At 39.3% G+C, this 19,746-nt stretch overlaps 1 protein-coding gene across 2 annotated transcripts in view; it reads right to left on the reverse strand.

Moving 5' to 3' along the window:
- BTBD7 (BTB domain containing 7) overlaps window positions 1-19,746 on the reverse strand; it is a 110,020-nt gene that overhangs the window by 59,343 nt on the left and 30,931 nt on the right. For both annotated transcript variants that reach the window (XM_078335644.1, XM_054240307.2), the window contains 2 exons: window positions 3,815-4,002; window positions 1,702-2,781 (listed from right to left, as the gene is read on the reverse strand). In XM_078335644.1, the coding sequence (XP_078191770.1) occupies window positions 1,702-2,781; window positions 3,815-3,896 (1,162 nt within the window). In that variant the 5' untranslated portion in view covers window positions 3,897-4,002. The remainder of the gene's footprint in view (window positions 1-1,701; window positions 2,782-3,814; window positions 4,003-19,746) is intronic.

Consider the following 19,746-nt stretch of genomic DNA (forward strand, 5'->3'; position numbering starts at 1 on the left):
GCCTGGGCGACAAAAGCAAGACTCTGTCTTTAATACAACCAAAAAAACCCTGAAAAAAACATATATTAAGGAATGCTTTCTCATACAAAGTATATATTATTTGGTTTCTTATCAAAAGGCATCAACAATAAAAAATTTTGAGAAAATAGAGATGATTATATCTTTTCGGTAAGTTGCAAACTTCTAATTTTTCTGTAGAAGCAATGTCTGATAAATTTGGTTTTACAGAAAAAATGAATAGTAGCTTAAACTGCTAAAATATTTTTGATAACATATTTTTCTTATAATTTGACAGCTAGTCTATTATTGATACATGATTATTTTAAACTAATAAAATGTTGTAATGACATTTTGATTGTTGTAATAAAATAAAACATCTATTATAAAAGGATTATGGTAAAATAAGATTTTTAAAAGATTCTCTATGTAAGAGAAATCTCAACATTTTCTTACTCACGTTTATCAATGCCTTCTTCTGTATAACTTCCCATTTTGTTACTGAGATTTTTAAAAAACAGAGCTGAATTTTCACTGTATTGCCCAGAGTAGAGTACAGTAGCTAGTCACAGGTTTGATCACAATTTGATGTAGCCCTGAACTCCTGATCTCAAGCAATCTTCCTGCCTCAGCCTCCCAAGTAGATGGAACTACAACCACACACCACTGAGACTAGCTTAATATTATTTTACTGGGGTTATCTGTCAGTTTCTCAAAGCCCGATTGATAGGCTGACTTAACCACAGAATACATATTATTTCAAGTTTGGTACTTAGCTTTCCTTATTTAAATTCATGTCTCTTACCCAAACCATTAATATTCTCTTCTACCTAGCAACTTCTAATGTTCTTTTAGCTAATATGCATTGAATCAAATTTCTCAAGTAGTCTCGTGTCATATATTTTCTTTTAATATATGGTCACAGAAAGTTAAGAATGCACTCTGTCAAAACAGCAAATTGTCTTTGCTCTCCTACAAAAGGTCTCTCTCCAGCTCAGAAATATTTAAGATTCTAACATTTACCAACAACTATACACTTCTAATGTAACTTTCATGAATTTGTTTGCCTACAACACAAAAAAAATGTGCTGTCCTAATTTAAAAATTTTAGTTTAAATTAAATGAAGAAGGCACATGAGTCTAGCACTAACTGTGCTTTAAATGCTGTAGGCTGTTGCTTGATGTACAAGTTGAATCTAAAAAGAAGTTATGAAATATTTTAAAATTTAAATCTGAAGCCCTGCCCAATTCTGATTAAATTTGTATCTAAATGTGACTATCTTCATTTTTGTAATGAATTTTTATTTTTTCCAAACTTTTAAACATCAACGAGGTACTGAACATAAATATGAGACTCTAACCTTAAAATATGGGAAACTGGGCTCTTTCAAAGCTCAGGTGGAGAGGGTGTAGGTTTGTAATTATATATTCCCACACCGATTGTCTTACATTAGGGAAGAAAGTACCTCAAGTCTCATTTAATGCTCTTAGTCACTAGTATTGAATGCTTGATTTTAATAGTAAATAAAGAACCATATAATTACTAACCCTCAATCTTTCTCAGATGTCTTAACTGAAGGTTCAAAAAAACTGACTCTGTAACATCCCAAACACTGAAACCATCATTCTATACTAGCTGTGTTTTTAATTTGGAAGAGAAATAGATAATTCTAGAAATCAAAATTAAAAATCAGAACTTCATACCTTGTGCAAGCATGTTAAATTCCAAGAACAGTGCTATGTGGTAAAGTTCCATGGCTTCTTCTGCCCTGGTCATGTTTGGCTTTCCTGCGACGAGAGCCTGAACTTCACTGAGACTCCCGACAGAGGGGCTACAGTGCAAAACAGAGAGGTCCACCACGTCGGTATACATACAGTGTAATATCACTTTTGCATATTTTTTTGGTATAATTGACTCATCTAATATAATTCTTGTGGGAGTCCTCAAAGTTCGGTCTGTGATTTCTTCACCAGTTCGTATCCTCCTTTGTAATAAATTTCGAAAAAATGGGGACCGTGCAGAAATAACCGCCTTGTGGGCTTTGAGCTCTTCATCTAAACAGTTCTGATTTCCACCAAAAGCTTCAACCAGTTCAGAGTCTGACGAAAAACTAAGGACGACATCATAATAGCACATGTAATCAAAGAGTCCACGCATATCTACATCAAGGGAATTTGGTGTTCCAAATTCTTCACTAAGCTGAACAAGGATATCGACATTTTGAAACCTTGAGTCCTCCATTCCAAACTCTCCTGTATAAAGGTAGTGTAACAAAGCAGAAAACATGGGCATATCAATACCAGCTGTATTGATGTCCATTATTATCTCTGCCCCATACTCAGGTGAGGAAGAAAGCAGGGTTTTAAAAAATGGACATCTTGCTGCCAAAATGGCACGATGGACAGGAAAACAAGTTTCTTGAAATATTAAGTCTACATCAGTACAATATTTGTACTCATAAAGATCAGCCATATCTTTCTGCAATGTCCGGGCTTCCGGTCTAGCCAAACTGGCTTGTAGAGAAAGCTCCTTTAATGCTGACGTTCCCTCATATTCCTCCACTAATGCATTGACATCTCTAACATCCCACCCAGAGAGGAGTTCTCGCATCTGCTTGGCATGATCGGCAGACCTATTAGATTTTCGACGCTTAATAAACTTCTTTTTGAGGGTGGCAAGGCCAGAGGTTCTCTTTTTTTTGTCTTGTGGTTTCTCATGGCCATGGTCAAGGCTATACAATTTTGATTCGCAACCATAGCCTTGCTGAGAATAGGATGATGTCCCTAAGAAGAAAATTAAACAAATGAAAATTCGTTTCTTTTTTCTTAACATTCATTTTCAACATTTACTTTAACATTTTTCATGCTAAAAAATTTTGCAAGCAGACATTACTGAACCACTCAAAATTGCATTTGTTTTGTATAAAGAAAAAGTTCAAATAACTCATTTTAGTTTTCAATTTAATTTTTAGAAATGGAGCCTCACTCTGTTGCCCAGGCTGGAGTACAATGGCGAGATCATAGCTCACTGCAGCCTCAAACTCCTGGGCTCAAGGGATTCACCCTAACTTCAGCTTCTCAAGTAGCTAGGAGTAAGGCACGTGTCACCATGCCTGGCTAATTAAAAAAAAAAAAAACCAAAACACCTTTTTTTTTTTTGTAGAGATAGGGTCTCACTTATGTTGCCCAGGCTGGTCTTGAACTCCTGTCCTAGCCCCATGCAATCTTCCTGCCTTGGCCTCCTAAAGTGTTGGGATTACAGGTGTAAGCCATAGTGACCAGTTTACATTTTTTTATATTAAATAAGAAATAGGGACAAACAGAGCCAATTAGTCCAAATTTTTTTAGAAAAAGTCTTTTATCCCCTGGCTATCAGAGAACATATAGATCTTAATCATGGATTTTTTAGGAAATGAAAAGTAGGCAGAGTTGTAAATTAAGAATATTACTTGTATATAATTGTGAAATGTTTCTTTTTCTTAATTATACAAGTCTACATTTGTATGGGCAAAATAAATGAAATGGGACATATGTACTTCGCTGTTTTCACACCAGTGGAGATTGCTGATTTGCCTAGGTTAACCGGCAATTATGGTTAAAACACAGAAAAGCACAACTGTTCTACAAGCAGTTTGTTTAGGATAAAAATCACATAAGCCAGATTTAAGATTTATATTTGTTGGGGAAAAAAATCTAGATGCTGCAGAATTGTTATAATAACTACAGCTCACTTCTCTTGTAATCCGCAGAGACTACCGAAAACACAATTCTATTTATAGTCACAAAAGAAAATGAAGTTAGAAAAACTGAAAGTTACCTATAAAAGTCTGTTGGGCCTGTGAATTTCCCCCTACCCTCGGGGAACATGAATGAGGATAATTAGATGCATTAGCACCCATTTTCTTCAGTCACTCAGGCATTCCGTCTGTGGGTTCTTCAGAGCATAATCCCAGAGGCCTTTACGAACCTTCAACCCTGGATCCAGCAGCCTCTTTTCATCCATTTCTTGATATGAAACAAAAATAATTTAATTCATTTTTTCAAGTGTATCTCAAATCACAGTTTAATTTTTAAAGTGACTGAAAACTGGTTTCATTCACAAATAACATGTCAAATTCACATTAAATTTTCATAAAATGTAAATAAATCTTTAAGCTTTAATTATCAATCTGTGTTAGCTGCAACTTTGAGCCATAAAATGTACCAATTATATATTTTCTAAGCCAGTAAAAAGTAACATATCAGACCAATTTAAATATATAGCTACAGGAAGAATATTTCAAAACACAGGGAAAAGAATTTGGACTGAAAAGAAATGTTTTAAATCCTTAAAGGTAACCGCCATTCATTGTTATCTAACATTCTAAGCAGTTTACAAATGTTTAAGAGGTCAACCCCAGTACTGCGCGTACAAAGAACACATAATTGATTAGTCTGTTGTTTTTCTGCCTTAAAATAAATTTGCTGAAAATCAATCTTTAATCTGTATAATTGGGCATTTTACTAAAAGAGGCAGGAGGAAAGGTGAACAATTAAAGCTAAATATATGTAGGCTACTTGTTCTATGGTAATTTTGAAAGAAGTTATTATACACATGGCAAAAGACACGAAACAAAAAATTTTATCTATCCACTCCATAAAGCCCTGAAACAAAAATACTGCTTTCTATTATCAGATATGATGATTTACATGAATAGGGCAGTAGCAGTAAGAGGTAATTCTAATAATTATAGATTAAATTCTGAACATGGAACCTTAACTCACAGAGCTGCTAACAAGAGATGTATGCAAAAAAGAAATTTTAAGAGAGAACAGGACTAATAGAAACACTTCTAAATCTTTACGCCATCTAGATACATAAAATTTACCTGACTAAATGGGGTAACAGTTTAAAAAGAGAAAACACAGTTTAAAATTTATTATTGGAATTAAGAAACCAACCAGTAGGCAGTTAACCTAGCCTCATAACGAAGAATGAAGTGTTTCAACAAATACACTGAAAAACACGTATACAAATTATCACAAAAACCCTGCTAGAAACAGAACTGTGTCAAGTGCTTGGAATTTTTCATTTGTTAGTGATAAAGCATAACCTTATGAATTCATGTTTAAGAATATTGCTGTTAACATCTGTGTTTTCCTATAATCTTTTATAGACTATATTTGTATGAAACTAATTAATTAATTACTTATTTAGACAGAGTCTCGCTCTGGCACTCAGGCTGGAGTGCAGTCGTGCAATCTTGGCTCACTTTAACCTCCGCCTCCTGGGTTCAAGCGATTCTCCTGCCTCAGCCTCCTGAGTAGCTGGGACTACAGGTGTGAGTGCCACCATGTCTGGCTAATATTTGTATTTTTAGTAGAGATGGGGTTTCACCATGTTGGCCAGGCTGGTCTTGAACTCCTGGTCTCAAGTGATCCAACCTCCTTGGCCTCCCAAAGTGATGGGATTATAGGTGTGAGCCATTGTGCCAGCCATGAAAATTTATTTATCTAAACATATAATTACTACTTACAGTGTTCAGGATAAGACTAGGAAACTTACTAACTAGATATAGATATTACGAAAAGTAGCAGTAACTCTAATCAAATCATATACTTATATAAGCAAATTCCCTATTTGAAACTTATCTACCTATCTGTAAGAACAGTGCCATTAGACTTCATTTCAGTGCATTCTACTAGAAGAAAGGCTGTGGGTAGCCAGATACTCAGACAGTGCATTCTGTAAAAACTAGAACTACACAGCAAGGATTCTAAAGGGTTTAATATATAGTCTGCCCTTCGTATTCCATGGGTTCTTCTGCACCTATAGTTCAACCAACTGCAGGTTGAAAATATTGGAGGCGGGGAGAAAATATTTGGGGAACAAAAAGAAGAACTGTTGCAAGCTATACTGAACGGGTTTTGAATGTTGTCAATTTTTGCAAAGAAAGGAACTAAAATTACCTGTATTAATTCCACTTCAAACGTAAAACAAATCTTAGTTTTAAAGCTGAGGTCCACGGAAGTTTCAAGATCCTATCAGGCTTTTTATAGGAGTTCTTTCAAAGAAAGTAAGGGCCTGGAGGCCAAGTTTGTGGCCTCACTTACAGGTCAAATCCTAATCTCACTCACTAAGGGCTTACATTTAAAACACAAAAATAGCACAAACAATCCTTTCTCAAAAAAGTTTAAAATACATTATCAAAAATACGGAATAAAACTTCCCTTTTTTTGAGATGGAGTTTTGCTCTTGCTGCCCAGGCTGGTGTGCAATAGTGTAATCTCAGCCCACTGCAACCTCTGCCTCCTGGGTTCAAGCGATTCTCCTGCCTCAGCCTCCCTCAGCTGAGATTATAGGCATGTGCCACCATGCCTGGCTAATTTTATATTTTTATTAGAGACTCGGTTTCTCCATGTTGGTCAGGCTGATCTTGAACTCCTGACCTCAGGTGATCCACTCGCCCTGGCCTCCCAAAGTGCTGGGATTACAGGTGTGAGCCATTCCAACCGGCCCAGAATAAAACTATTATGCAAAATAAAAAGCCTTTACTAAAATGAAGGCGGGGGAAAGAGTTTTAAGATGAACTTGGAATCCAGGTGTAATGGGAGATGGTGAAATTCATATTGAAGTGTTTCTAAAGGTAAGACGGCATGGTGTCACTCCTATGGCTAGGCCTCTTCTCACTTTCAAGTTTCATATTATTTCTTTTTTTCTCTCTCTCTTATTTCTATTGACCGAGAGTAAACTCAGTAACACAGCACAGAGTACGCTTATGGCACAAAATTGTTCAAATAAAACAAGGAAGAATACAGCTTTCCCTCTGGATGAAGAAAAATCAGAAGCATCTTTAGAAGTGGACAAGAGCTTACTACTCTTACTTTATGACACGTACACACATGCACACACGTTACTATTTTTATCTGAGAATCTTGTATGGTTTGTAGAGAGACTCAGGATGCTACATGTTGAGCATCCGTAATCAGAGAATCCCAAATCTGAAATGCTCTAAAATCAATACTTTTTGAGTGCTGACAGGATGCCACAAGTGGAAAATTCTGAGGCTTTTTTGCTTTTTGATGGTTCAATGTACATAAACTGTTTAACACACAATATTACTTAAAATACTGTATAAAATTACCTTCAGGCTATGTCTATAAAGTGTGTATGAACCATAAATGAATTTTGGGTTTAGGCTTGGGTCCCCTACCAAGCTATCTTATTATTATCTATCTTATTATCTTGTGTAGACACAAATATTCCAAAATTGGAAAAATCCCAAAACCTGAAACACGTCTGGTTCCAAGCATTTCGGATAAGGAACACTTAATGTGTATTACAGTGGTTTAATACTTAAACCATGTCAAAAACGCCTTTTTTAAAACCAAAAAAAAACCCTTTGGTAAGGGAAGAACACCAAGATTTAAAAAGCTCTATTTTATCATGAGCACAATTAGATATTCTAAAGCAATTATACAAGAGTTATATGACATCAACGGCCCCTATGGAGAAACAAGAACAAGTTGCAAACACTAAAGGAAGTCAGAGGCTGAGAGCTAAGAATGTTTGGCCATTTAGCACTACAATAAGCAGTAGTAGCTGCTGGGAGAGCTGGGGTTTTGCCTCAGAGAGGTGGCCTGAAATACAAGTGTTTTGGGGACTTAAGGACTCTTCCTGGTAGCTCCTGGTTAATGGGAACTCCCTTCAGGATGAACTGATCTGGGGACATCCATATATCCTACTGGAGCTCTGCATGCTAAAATAAACACAGACTTTAGAAGGCAAGGGAGGCTGCGGAGGTCTGCCTGGATCAGATGTATCCCTTGAGTTGAGTCTACCTGTATGACCCAGTTCCAAAGCCTCACGGGTAACCCTGACTATAGTTCTAGTAGTACAGCAATATTTCTTCTCAAAATTAATTCAGGGATTAGTTTCATTACTTCTCAGGTAACCAAACCCTATACCAAATGGTGCTCAGTATTGTTATTTATCTCTTAATCTAAACCACCACTTTTAGATATTGGTAATGAGAACTAGTCTCAAGTCTAATCTCCCCAGCAATGTGTTTTCTCCAGGTAAGGCTGGTCTCTCTCCTACAGACATCCAATCTTTGAATGATGTAAAGGAGAGGGGAGCAAGGAGAGGGAAGAGGAGAGAAGGTCTACAGGACTTGGAGAGGCCCAGAAGACACAAATGGCTGATGAATCCTTTTTCTAGAATTATCATTCTGGGGGACTCCCTCTTAACAGCACATGATCAGTCCCAATCGGATGATGCTGACTGTCTTAAAATAAAATAAGCTCCAGTGATCATGGCAGACTCAACTGTGGGGTGGGGGTGGGGAATCATGTTGAATGCAAGAGAGACTAAAAACCCTATGAGACATTTTTTTAAAAAAGAGAAGTCAACTTTCTCCTCCCTAACCTACCCCCAGCATCCCAGCCCCAAAAAAGAAAGCCCCAGGCCAGCATTTTCCAAAGTGCTTTCCCAAAGTTTAGAAAATGTAGGATTAAACAAAGCCAAATAGGTTTCTTTACTTGAGGACATCTGAGCACCTTTAAAGTGCTACGGTTGACTGTAAAGAGGGAGTATTCAGCATGATCTAAAGAAGCCCTGTTGCTCCCAAAGGGCATAAAGAAATGAACTTGCATAACACACACTGGAAAATGCTAATCTTTGCCGTAACACTTTTATTGCTTCATGCAACAGAAAGAACTGTGAGAGTTAAGGTTTCTAGGATTCTGTTATCAATGTCACTAATTTACCATGTATGTAGGACATGTCACATGTAATCTCTATGGGCCTCAGTTCCTATAGCTGTAAAATAAGGGCACTGAAAAGGAGACCCAAAATTTTAACAAAGTTGTATGGTTTATTAATCTAGGAAATAAGAATGGAGAACCCCTCCTTCCCTCCCTTTCTTTCTTTTCTATTTTTAATATATATTTTATTGCATTTTAGGTTTTGGGGTACATGTGAAGAACATGCAAGATTGTTGCATAGTTACACACATGGCAATGTGGTTTGCTGCCTTCCTTCCCATCACCTATATCTGGCATTTCTCCCCATGTTATCCCTCCCCAACTCCCCACACCCCCTGTCCCTCCCCTAGGTCCCCCCCACAGACCCCAGTGTGTGATGCTCCCCACTTTGTCCATGTGTTCTCATTGTTCAACACCGCCTATGAGTGAGAACATGCAGTATTTGATTTTCTGTTCTTGTGTCAGTTTGCTGAGAATGATCGTTTCCAGGTTCATCCATGTCCCTACAAAGGACACAAACTCATCGTTTTTTATGGCTGCATATATGTGCCACATTTTCCCTGTCCAGTTTATCATCGATGGGCATTTGGGTTGGTTCCAAGTCTTTGCTATTGCTAACAGTGCTGCAGTGAACATTTGTGTGCATGTGTCCTTATAATAAAATGATTTCTAATCCTTTGGATATATACCCAGGAATGGGACTGCTGGGTCAAATGGAATTTCTATTCCTAGGTCATTGAGGAATTGCCACACTGTCTTCCACAATGGTTGAACTAATTTACACCCCCACCAACAGTGTAAAAGTGTGCCTATTTCTCCACATCCTCTCCAGTATCTGTTGTCTCCAGATTTATTAATGATCACCATTCTAACTGGCGTGAGATGCTATCTCAATGTAGTTTTGATTTTCATTTCTCTAATCACCAGTGATGATATTTTTTTCATGTTTTTTGGCTTCATGAATGTCTTCTTTTGTAAAGTGTCTGTTCATATCCTTCGCCCACTTTTGAATGGGCTTGTTTTTTTCTTGTAAATCTGTTTTAGTTCTTTGTAGATTCTGGGTATCAGCCCTTTGTCAGATGGGTAGATTGCAAAAATTTTTTCCCATTCTGTTGGTTGCTGATTCACTCTAAGGACTGTTTCTTTTGCTGTGCAGGAGCTCTGAAGTTTGATTAGGTCCCATTTGTCTATTTTGGCTTTTGGTGTTTTAGTCATGAAGTCCTTGCCTATGCCTATGTCCTGAATGGTTTTGCCTAGATTTTCTTCCAGGGTTTTTAATGGTGTTAGATCTTGTGTTTAAGTCTTTAATCCATGTGGAGTTAATTTTAGTGTAAGGTGTGAGGAAGGGGTCCAGTTTCTGCTTTCTGCACATGGCTAGCCAGTTTTCCCAGAACCATTTAATAAACGGAATCCTTTCCTCATTCCTCGTTTTTGTCAGGTTTGTCAAAGATCAGATGGTTGTAGATGTGTGGCACTGCCTCCGAGGCCTCTGTTCTGTTCCATTGGTTATAGCTCTGTTTTGCTACCAGTACCGTGCTGTTTTGATTACTGTAGCCTTGTAGCATAGTTTGAAGTCAGGTAGTGTGATGCCTCCAGCTTTGTTCTTTTTGCTTAGAATTAATTTGGCTATTCAGGCTCTCTTTTGGTTCCATATGATGTTTAAGGTGTTTTTTTCCAGTTCTGTGAAGAAGGTCATTGGTAGCTTGGTGGGGATAGCACTGAATCTGTAAATTACTTTGGGCAGTATGGCCATTTTAATGATATTGATTCTTCCTAACCATGAGCATGGAATGTTTCTCCATCAGTTTGTGTCCTCTCTTATTTCGTTGAACAGTGGTTTGTAGTTCTCCTTGAAGAGATCCTTTACATTCTTTGTTAGTTATATTCCTGGGTATTTTATTCTCTTTGTAGGAATTGTGAATGGCAGTTCATTCTTGATTTGGCTCTCTTTAAGTCTGTTATTGGTATACAGAAATGCTTGTGATTTTTGCACATTGATTTTGTATCCTTAGACTTTACTGAAGTTGCTTATCAGTTTCAGGAGATTTTGGGCTGAGACAATGGGGTCTTATAAATATACAATCATGCTGTCTGCAAATAGAAACAATTTGACTTCCTCCTTTCCTAACTGAATACGCTTTCTTTTTCTTGCCTGATTGCTCTGGCTAGAACTTCCAATACTATATTGCATAGGAGTGGTCAGAGAGGGCATCCTTGTCAAGTGCCTGATTTCAAAGAGAATGCTTCCAGTTTTTGTCCATTGAATATGATATTGGCTGTGGGTTTGCCGTAAATGGCTTTTATTATTTTGAGATACGTTCCGTCAATACCTAGTTTATTGAGAGTTTTTAGCATAAATGGCTGTTGAATTTTGTCAAAGGCCTTCTCTGTATCTATTGAGATAATCACGTGGTTTTTGTCTTCAGTTCTGTTTATGTGGTGAACTACATTTATAGACTTGCGTATGTTGAACTAGCCTTGCATCCCTGGGATGAAGCCTACTTGACCGTGGTGGATAAGCTTTTTGATGTGCTGTTGCAATTGGTTTGCCAGTATTTTATTGAAGATTTTTGCATCAATGTTCATCATGGATATTGGCCTGAAGTTTTCTTTTCTTGTTGAGTCTCTGCTGGGTTTTGGTATCAGGATGATGTTGGTCTCATAAAATGATTTGGGAAGAATTCCCTCTTTTTGGATTGTTTGGAATCGTTTCAGGAGTGGTACCAGCTCCTCTTTGTATGTCTGGAAGAATTCGGCTGTGAACCCATCTGGACCTGGGCTTTTTTTGGTTGATAGGCTATTAATTGCTGCCTCAACTTCAGCCCTTGTTATTGGTCTATTCGGGGTTTCAACTTCTTCCTGGTTTAGGCTTGGGAGGATGCAATTGTCCAGGAATTTAACCATTTTTCCAGGTTTACTAGTTTATGTGCAGAGTTGTTTGTAATAATCTCTGATGGTGGTTTGTATTTCTGTGGAATCTCTGGTGATATCCCCTTTATTGTTTTTTATTGCATCTAGTTGATTATTCTCTCTTTTCTTTTTTATTAATCTGGCTAATGGTCTATTTTGTTGATCTTTTCAAAAAACCAGCTCCGGAGAACGATCCAAGATGGCCAATCGCTAACATCCCGGGATTGCAGCTCTCAGGGAAGGCGCCGAGAACTAGAGGACGCCACACTTTCACACAAAGTCTGGTCGCTCACGGAGCAGAAGATCCCCCTAGTGGTGGAAACACACGAGTCGCCAGCGCGACTCTCGTGGTCGGGGCAGCAGTTCCGCCGGCACCTCGACGCGGCAGCGCTCGGCGCAGAGTAAACGGGACCGGTTCCCCTTCTGACCGAGGTTTGGAGCCCCGGGAAGGCAGAGTCGACTACTACGGACACAAGAAGGAAGCCCGACAGGAGAATCCTGGGCAGAAAAGCACCATCAGTTTTAACGCCGCTACTCTGGCCCTGGGAACTAACAACCTGGACGTCCACTCAAGAGACCTAATCTGAAAGTTGGTAATTTCAAAGACGACATTACCAATGGAGGATAAATTTACACTGACGGGAAGAAACCAGCGTAAAAAAGCTGAGAATACTCAAAGTCAGAATGCCTCTCCCTCTAAAGATGATCACAGTTCCACATCAACAATGGAACAAGGCTTGATGGAGAACGAGCGCCTCCTGATGACAGAATCACTCTTCAAGGAACGGATAATAACTAACTTCGGTGAGTTAAAAGAACACGTTGTAGCCCAACGTAAAGAAACTAGGAACTTTGAAAAAAGGTTTGATGAAATCCTATTGAGAATAGACAACTTAGAGAGGAGTATGAGTGAATTAATGGAACTGAAGAATACAATACAGGAACTCCGAGAAGTATGCACAGGTTTAAACACTCGAATTGTTCAAGCAGAAGAAGGGATATCAGAGGTCAAAGTCCAACTTAATGAAATAAAACGTGAAAAAAAGATTAGATAAAAAAGGATAAAAAGGAATGAGCAAAGTCTCCAAGAAATGTGGGACTATGTGAAAAGACCAAATTTACGTTTGATAGGTGTACCTGAATGCGACGGAGAGAATGAATCCAAGATGGAAAATACCCTTCAGGATATTATCCAGGAAAATTTTCCTAAACTAGCAAAGCAGGTCAACATTCAACCCCAGGTAATACAGAGAACACCACAAAGATATTCCTCAAGAAGAGCAACCCCAAGGCACATCCTCGTTAGATTCACCAGGGTTGAAACGAAGGAGAGGATACTAAGGGCAGCCAGAGAGAAAGGTCAGATTACCCACAAAGGCAAGCCTATCAGACTTACAGCAGATCTCTCGGCAGAAACTCTACAGGCCAGAAGAGAGTGGGGGCCAATATTCAACATCCTCAAAGAACAGAACCTTCAGCCCAGAATTTCATATCCAGCCAAACTAAGCTTCACAACTGAAGGAAAAATAAAATCTTTTATGAACAAGCAAGAACTCAGAGATTTTGTTACCAGCAGGCCTGCTTTACAAGAGCTTCTGAAAGAAGCATTACACATAGAAAGAAACAACCAGTATTAGCCTTTCTAAAAATACACCAAAAAGTAAAGAGCACCAACATAAAGAAGAATTTACACCAACAAATGGATAAAACAGCCAGTCAACATCAAATGGCAGTAACCCTAAATTTAAATTGACTGAATTCCCAATCAAAAGACACAGCCAAAACCCAACGACATGTTACATCCAGACCTGTTTCACATGCAAGGATACACAAAGACTCAAAACAAAGGGATGGAGAAAGATTTACCAACCAAATGGAGAGCAATAATAAATAATAAATAAATAAAAAGCAGGAGTTGCAATTCTTGTATCGGATAAAATAGATTTTAAAGCAACAAAGATATAGTGGTAAAAGGATCAATGCAACAACAAGAGCTAACGATCCTAACACCCAGATAGGAGACTTAGATTCAATGAGACAGAAAATTAATAAGGATATCAAGGACTCGAACTCAGATCCAGAACAAGTAAACTTAATAAATATTTATAGAGCTCTCCACTTCAAATACACAAAATATACATTCTTGTCAATACCACATCACACCTACCCATTAGTTTAAATGAAACATTGATTGGCCATTATTAATACCCAATTTTTTTCAAAATAAAGCAATATTTCCATTTACTCTCCCTCTTTCTCTTCTTCTTTCTTCCTCTCCTTTACTTATTTTTTTTTTTTTCTTTCCTTCTCTCAAAAAAAAAGAAATCAACTTGTAAACCTCTAGATCCAGGTCGGCAATGTCTCTTTCATTGCTTGATTTCCTTTCTTCCCTTTCCTCCCTCCCTCCCTCCCTCCCCGCTTCCTCCCTTCCTTCCTTCCTTCATCCCTTCCTTCCTCCCTACCGTCCTTATTCCCTTCCTTCCTGCCTTCCACCCCCCCAAAAAAAAATAATAAAAAAAATAAAATAAAAAATAAAAATAAAAAAAAAACTCAGCTCCTGGATTTATTGATTTTTTGATGGGTTTTTGTGTCTCTATCTTCAATTCTGCTCTTAGTTATTTCTTGTGTTCTGCTACAGTCTCTCAGACCACAGTGTAATCAAGTTAGAACTCAAAATTCAGAAACTAACTCAGAACCGCACAGCTTCATGGAGACTGAAACTGGCTCCTGAATGTTGACTGGATAAACAATGAAATGAAAGCAGATATAAAGATGTTCTTCGAAACCAACGAGAACCAAGATACAACATACCAGAATCTCTGGGACACATTTAAAGCAGTGTCTAGCAGGAAATATATAGCAATAAACACCCACATGAGAAGCAAGGAAAGATCTAAAATCGACACCCTATCATCATGTGTGATCTCAGCTCACTGCAACCTCCGCCTCGCAGGTTCAAGCTATTCTCCTGCCTCAGCCTCCCAGGTAGCTGGGACTTTAGGCATGTGCCACCACGCCCTGCTAATTTTTGTATTCTTAATAGAGATGGGGTTTCACCAGGTTAGTGAGGCTGGTTTCGAACTCCTGACTCATGATCTGCCTACCTTGGCCTCCCAAAGTGCTGGGATTACAGGCCTGAGCCACTGTGCCCGGCCCCCCCCGCCCTTTTTTTGAGACAGAGTCTTGCTGAGTCCATGGATCAGTAGAAAATAAAAACAAGGAACTCCTCCCACCCTTCCTTTCTTTCCTTTTTTTGAGACAGAGTCAAGCTCTGTTGCCCAGGCTGGAGTACAGTGGCATGATTTCAGCTCACTGCGACCTCTACCTCCTGGGCTCAAGCAATCCTCCTACCTCAGCCTCCTGAGTAGCTGGGACTACAGGCGTGTGCCACCATGCCCAACTAATTTTTGCGTGTGTGTGTTTTTCTTTTTGGGTAGAGATAGGGTTTCGCCATGTTGTCCAGGCTAGTCTCGAACTCCTGAGCGCAAGCGATCTGCCTATCATGGCCTCCCAAAGTCCTGGGATACAGGTGTGAGCTACTCTGCCCAGCTGGAAAGTATTTCCATACTAAATGTTAATCTACAGAGGGGAAAAAAAAAGGCACCAGAATTACACATTTTAAAAATATTTCCCTTTTAGTGTGACTTTAGGGATAGGATAGGAACGTGGGGGCAAATGTGAATACAAATAAAAGTTAATGGCCTGGCTTGGTGGCTCATGCCTATATCATGCCTATAATCCCAGTGCTTTGGGAGACAGAGGAGGAGGACTGCTCGAGGCCAGGAGTTAGAGACCAGCCTGAGCAACATGGTAGAACCCTATCTTTACAAAAAAAAATTTTTTTACACATATATATACATGCATACATAAAATTAGCCAGGTGTAGTGGTACGTGCCCATGGTCCTAGCTACTTGGGAGGCTGAGGCAGGAGGATTGCTTGTGCCAGGAGTTCAAGCTGCAGTGACCTATGATCCTATCACTGCACTCCAGCCTGGGCAAAAGAGTGAGACTTTCTCAAAAACAAAAACAAAAAACCAAAAGAAAAACCATAAAGAAAGAGAAATATAAAACTATACTAATGCTTCACTCCTGTCAAATCTAAGATAACAATATTGTTACAGACCATAGGCATTTGGACTCTCCATGTAATGAAAATTAACAAAGGGACAAACAGATTTCCCAGACAAAGCTTTTATTTTGGGGCTTGTCCTACTGTGCTAGAGCGTAAGGGAGACAGACAACGGAGGTGGGTTCCCTGAAAAGAGCCAGTAAGGATTTTTTTATTAGCCAAAGTGCAGGAATTGACATCATGGGTAAGGTATGCAGGCTGGGCTAGGCAAAGCATGTGAGGGGGAGGGTATGCAGGTTAGTAAAGCCGGTTGTGATAGTTATCTTGAGTATTGGTTAACTGGTGGTCTGGTTGGCAAAAACAAGGCTGTAAATCAATTGTACAGCATTCCTTCCAGAGGTGAGACACACAGCAACCTTGGTTCGATTTTGGATCTCCTAAGGCCAGTTTCTGGAGTTCTTTAGGTAAAAGGCATGGTTAAACATTATGAAAGCACAGAAGAATGGCTATTTTCTTTGTATGACTAAAGCCTTGGGATTAGTGGGTATAGCGCCAGTGAGGCAGTGGTGTGGGATTTGTGATTAGTGGGAATGCATGAAAGAATGCTAGTGGGGTTGAGCAGAAGCCAAGCCCCATCCCCATTCTGTTCTTAATATAATGCATTATTCAAACCAAGAAGCTTGAGAGCGAAAAGGGGTACATACCACAGGGGATGCCAGAATACATGTGGCCCAGGTCTGGGCAGGCAAATTGGGATGAATGGTCATACGTATAGCTAAATCTCACATTTCCAGAGCAGCTTAGAAATAAAGGAAAGTTTTAAAAGAAATAAAGAAGGCTAGGTGTGGTGGCTCACACCTGTAATCCCAGAACTTTGGGAGGCTGAGGTGGGAGGATTACTTGAGCCCAGGAGTTCCAAGACCAGTCTTGGAAACCTAGTGAGACCCCGTTTCTGTTAAAAAATAAATAAAATTTCTTAAAAACAAAAAAAACCCAAACCTAAGTTAACAGAAAATGGCTTCCTTTGTCATACCCCAATCACATTTTACTTAATGTAACAACACTGAGAGTTTACTATGTGTCAGCCTGTTCTCAGAGCTTTCACCTGTATTAACTAATTTAATTAACCCAGTATCTTTTTGACTGATGAGGCTGAGGTTAGTAACTTGCCAAAAGTCACAAAGAGTTAGGATTACTTTGTTTCTTTGTAAAACTTCAGTTCTATTCTTGGCTGCATTTCAAGAGCAACAAGACAAAAAGAGACTGTGAACACCAAGCAGAAGCAGAATCAGCAATAAACCCATCTTTTGAAGGTATCTTCAGAAAGAGACTAGAGGGGGAGTTTAGAAAGCCACAACTAAGCTAATATGTCTCTTTGGAGCCACTGAATATAGAGGCAGATGACCTCCACCTAGCACTGAAAACCCTAAAAATACCAATAACATAAAACAATAATATTTACAACAGCAGCAACACACTAAGGAAAAGATGAATTATGGTCCATTAAAAATATTAAGATAGAGCTAGTGAGTTGCAGAGGTGGGCCTAGCATTCAGTTTCTTCTATCTATGTGTAATCTTATCTTTGCATTTTTTTCTCTAAAACTTGAAGGAAAAATGTCCAGAGTAGACATATAATTCCACTCCAGAAATGGGAAGTGAATACACACCTGACAGTGTACTTTTTGTGTTTAAAACAATCACTCACATAGAGCAAAAAATGACTTACCTGAAAGGAGAGCATATGAAATCAAAGCAAAAGAAAAGTGGCTTTCAGAGTATTTACAGCTAGACTACATGTTCCTTGATGGCAGGATGACACTATGTTATGCTTAATCAATCACCCATCCATCCACCCATCTACCATCTGGCTTCAAGAATCAACAGGAATATGTTGAGTAAAAAAAGGATAGGTTGGCCTGGCATGGTGGCTCACAACTATAATCCCAGCAGTTTAGAAGGCTGAGGCAGGCAGATCATGAGGTCAGAAGTTTGAGACCAGCCTGACCAACATAATGAAACCCTGTCTCTGCTAAAAATACAAAAAAAATAAATAAATAAATTAGTGAGGCATGTGCCTGTAATCCCAGCTAGTCAGGAAGCTGAGGCAGAAGAATCACTTGAACCTGGCAGGTGGAGGTTGCATGCCACTGCACTCTACCCTGGGCAACAGAGCGAGCTCAAAAACAAACAAAAAGGATAGGTTATTCCAGGTGGAACAAAACAGGATACATATATAGAAATAACTCCTGTCCCAGTTAGCGTACCACTCTCAGTTCTCATAACCCTACAACTCTATTATCTACTAATTCTGAAGCATAATTACTTACATTTCGACTAAACTTTAGGTTTCCCAAGAGTAGGTATTTCATTTGTTTTTCTTAGAATCCTTACCATTCACCACAGACTACAAAGCATACAGTATTTGAATGAATCAATGTTAGCACTACCATGAATGCTGATAAATATCATGTCCAAGGCCTAAAGGTACGTATGTTTTGAGTATGGGTATGAATTAGATCAAAAAGCCTCAAATGGCTGGGCACAGTGGCTCACACTTGTAATCTCAACACTTTGGGAGGCTGAGGCAGGACGATAGCTTGAGGTCAGGAGTTCAAGGCTAGCCTGGGCAAAACAGTGAGCCCTTGTCTCTACTAAAAACAATTAGGCTGGGTGCAGTGGCTCACACCTGTAATCCCAGCACTGATCACTTGGGGTCAGGAGTTTGCAGCTAGCCTGGCCAACATGGCAAAACTCTGTCTCTACTAAAAATGCAAAAATTATCTGGGCGTGGTGGTACATATACCTGTAATCCCAGCAACTTGGGAGGCTGAGGCATGAGAAACTCTTGAACCCAAGAGGTAGAGGTTGCAGTAAGCCAAGATCACATCACTGCACTCCAGTCTAGGTGACAGAGTGAGACTGTTTCAAAAACAAAACAAAAAAACAATTAGCCAGGAGAGGTGGTGTGCACCTGTAGTCCCAGCTATTCAGGAGGCTGAGGCAAGAGGATCATTTTAGACCTAGGAGACTGATGCTGCAGTGAGCTATAGAGCATGCCAGTGCACTGTAGTCTGGGAGGCAGAACAAGATCCTGTCTCAAAAAAAAAAAAGTCTCAAATGCCATACTAAGGTATTGGGTCTTTGTTCAGAACACAATAGAGGAATGACTGGAGCAAAGCACAGAATAGTAGGAGAAAAGCAGAACCATTATAATTCTGTTATAGAAAGACTACTGGAAGATGCTTGATGCAGAAAGACTTGTCAGGATTCTTGCTACAGTCCAGGAAAGTAAGTGTTAATAAGGTCCTGGCATTATCTCTAAAATGGGGACAATATAATAACACCTAATTTGCAAGGTTGTTTTAAGAGTTAAGATAATATGAACTGCTGGCCAGGCGAGGTGACTCATGCCTGTAATGCTGGCACTTCAGGAGGCTAAGTTAGGCAGCTCGCTTGAGTTTAGGAGTTCAAGACCAGCCTAGGCAACATAGCAAGACCCCGTCTCAGGAAAAAAAAAAAGTTAAAAGAAATAAAAGATAATATGGACTGCCACTTGGAAAGCAGAAACAGGAGCCCATGAAAAGAAAAACGCCTTTTGAGGAACCTGGGCCTGTGCCAGGTCTGACCTGGACTGGATGAACTACATCTTAAATATGTTGATATAGTCTTAAAAAAAAAATTCAGTTTCTAGCCATTTAAAGCAGAGAATCAATTCCTGGAAAGTGGTGAGTTAATGTATGTGGCGACACTGTGAAGACATGAATGGGCTTCTCCCACTCCGCCGCTTTTATCTCAGAGCTCACACTCCAAATGCTGCAGCCTGACCTACAACCTCAAATAAGGTCCTCCTGAAGCAACAGATGGAAAATGGGAATTAGAGGGCTGAAAATGGCCCCACAGAGGGAAGCCTGACTCTAGGCCAATGGGTGTTGCTTATTCATCCTATCTGGGTCTTCGGCAGAGGACCTGAGCAGTGATGCCTACAGCAGTCAGTGCAGAGGCTGCCTTGGCCCGGCCATCCC

The sequence above is a fragment of the Callithrix jacchus genome, chromosome 8 (assembly GCF_049354715.1).
Source record: "Callithrix jacchus isolate 240 chromosome 8, calJac240_pri, whole genome shotgun sequence".
NCBI lineage: Eukaryota > Metazoa > Chordata > Mammalia > Primates > Cebidae > Callithrix > Callithrix jacchus.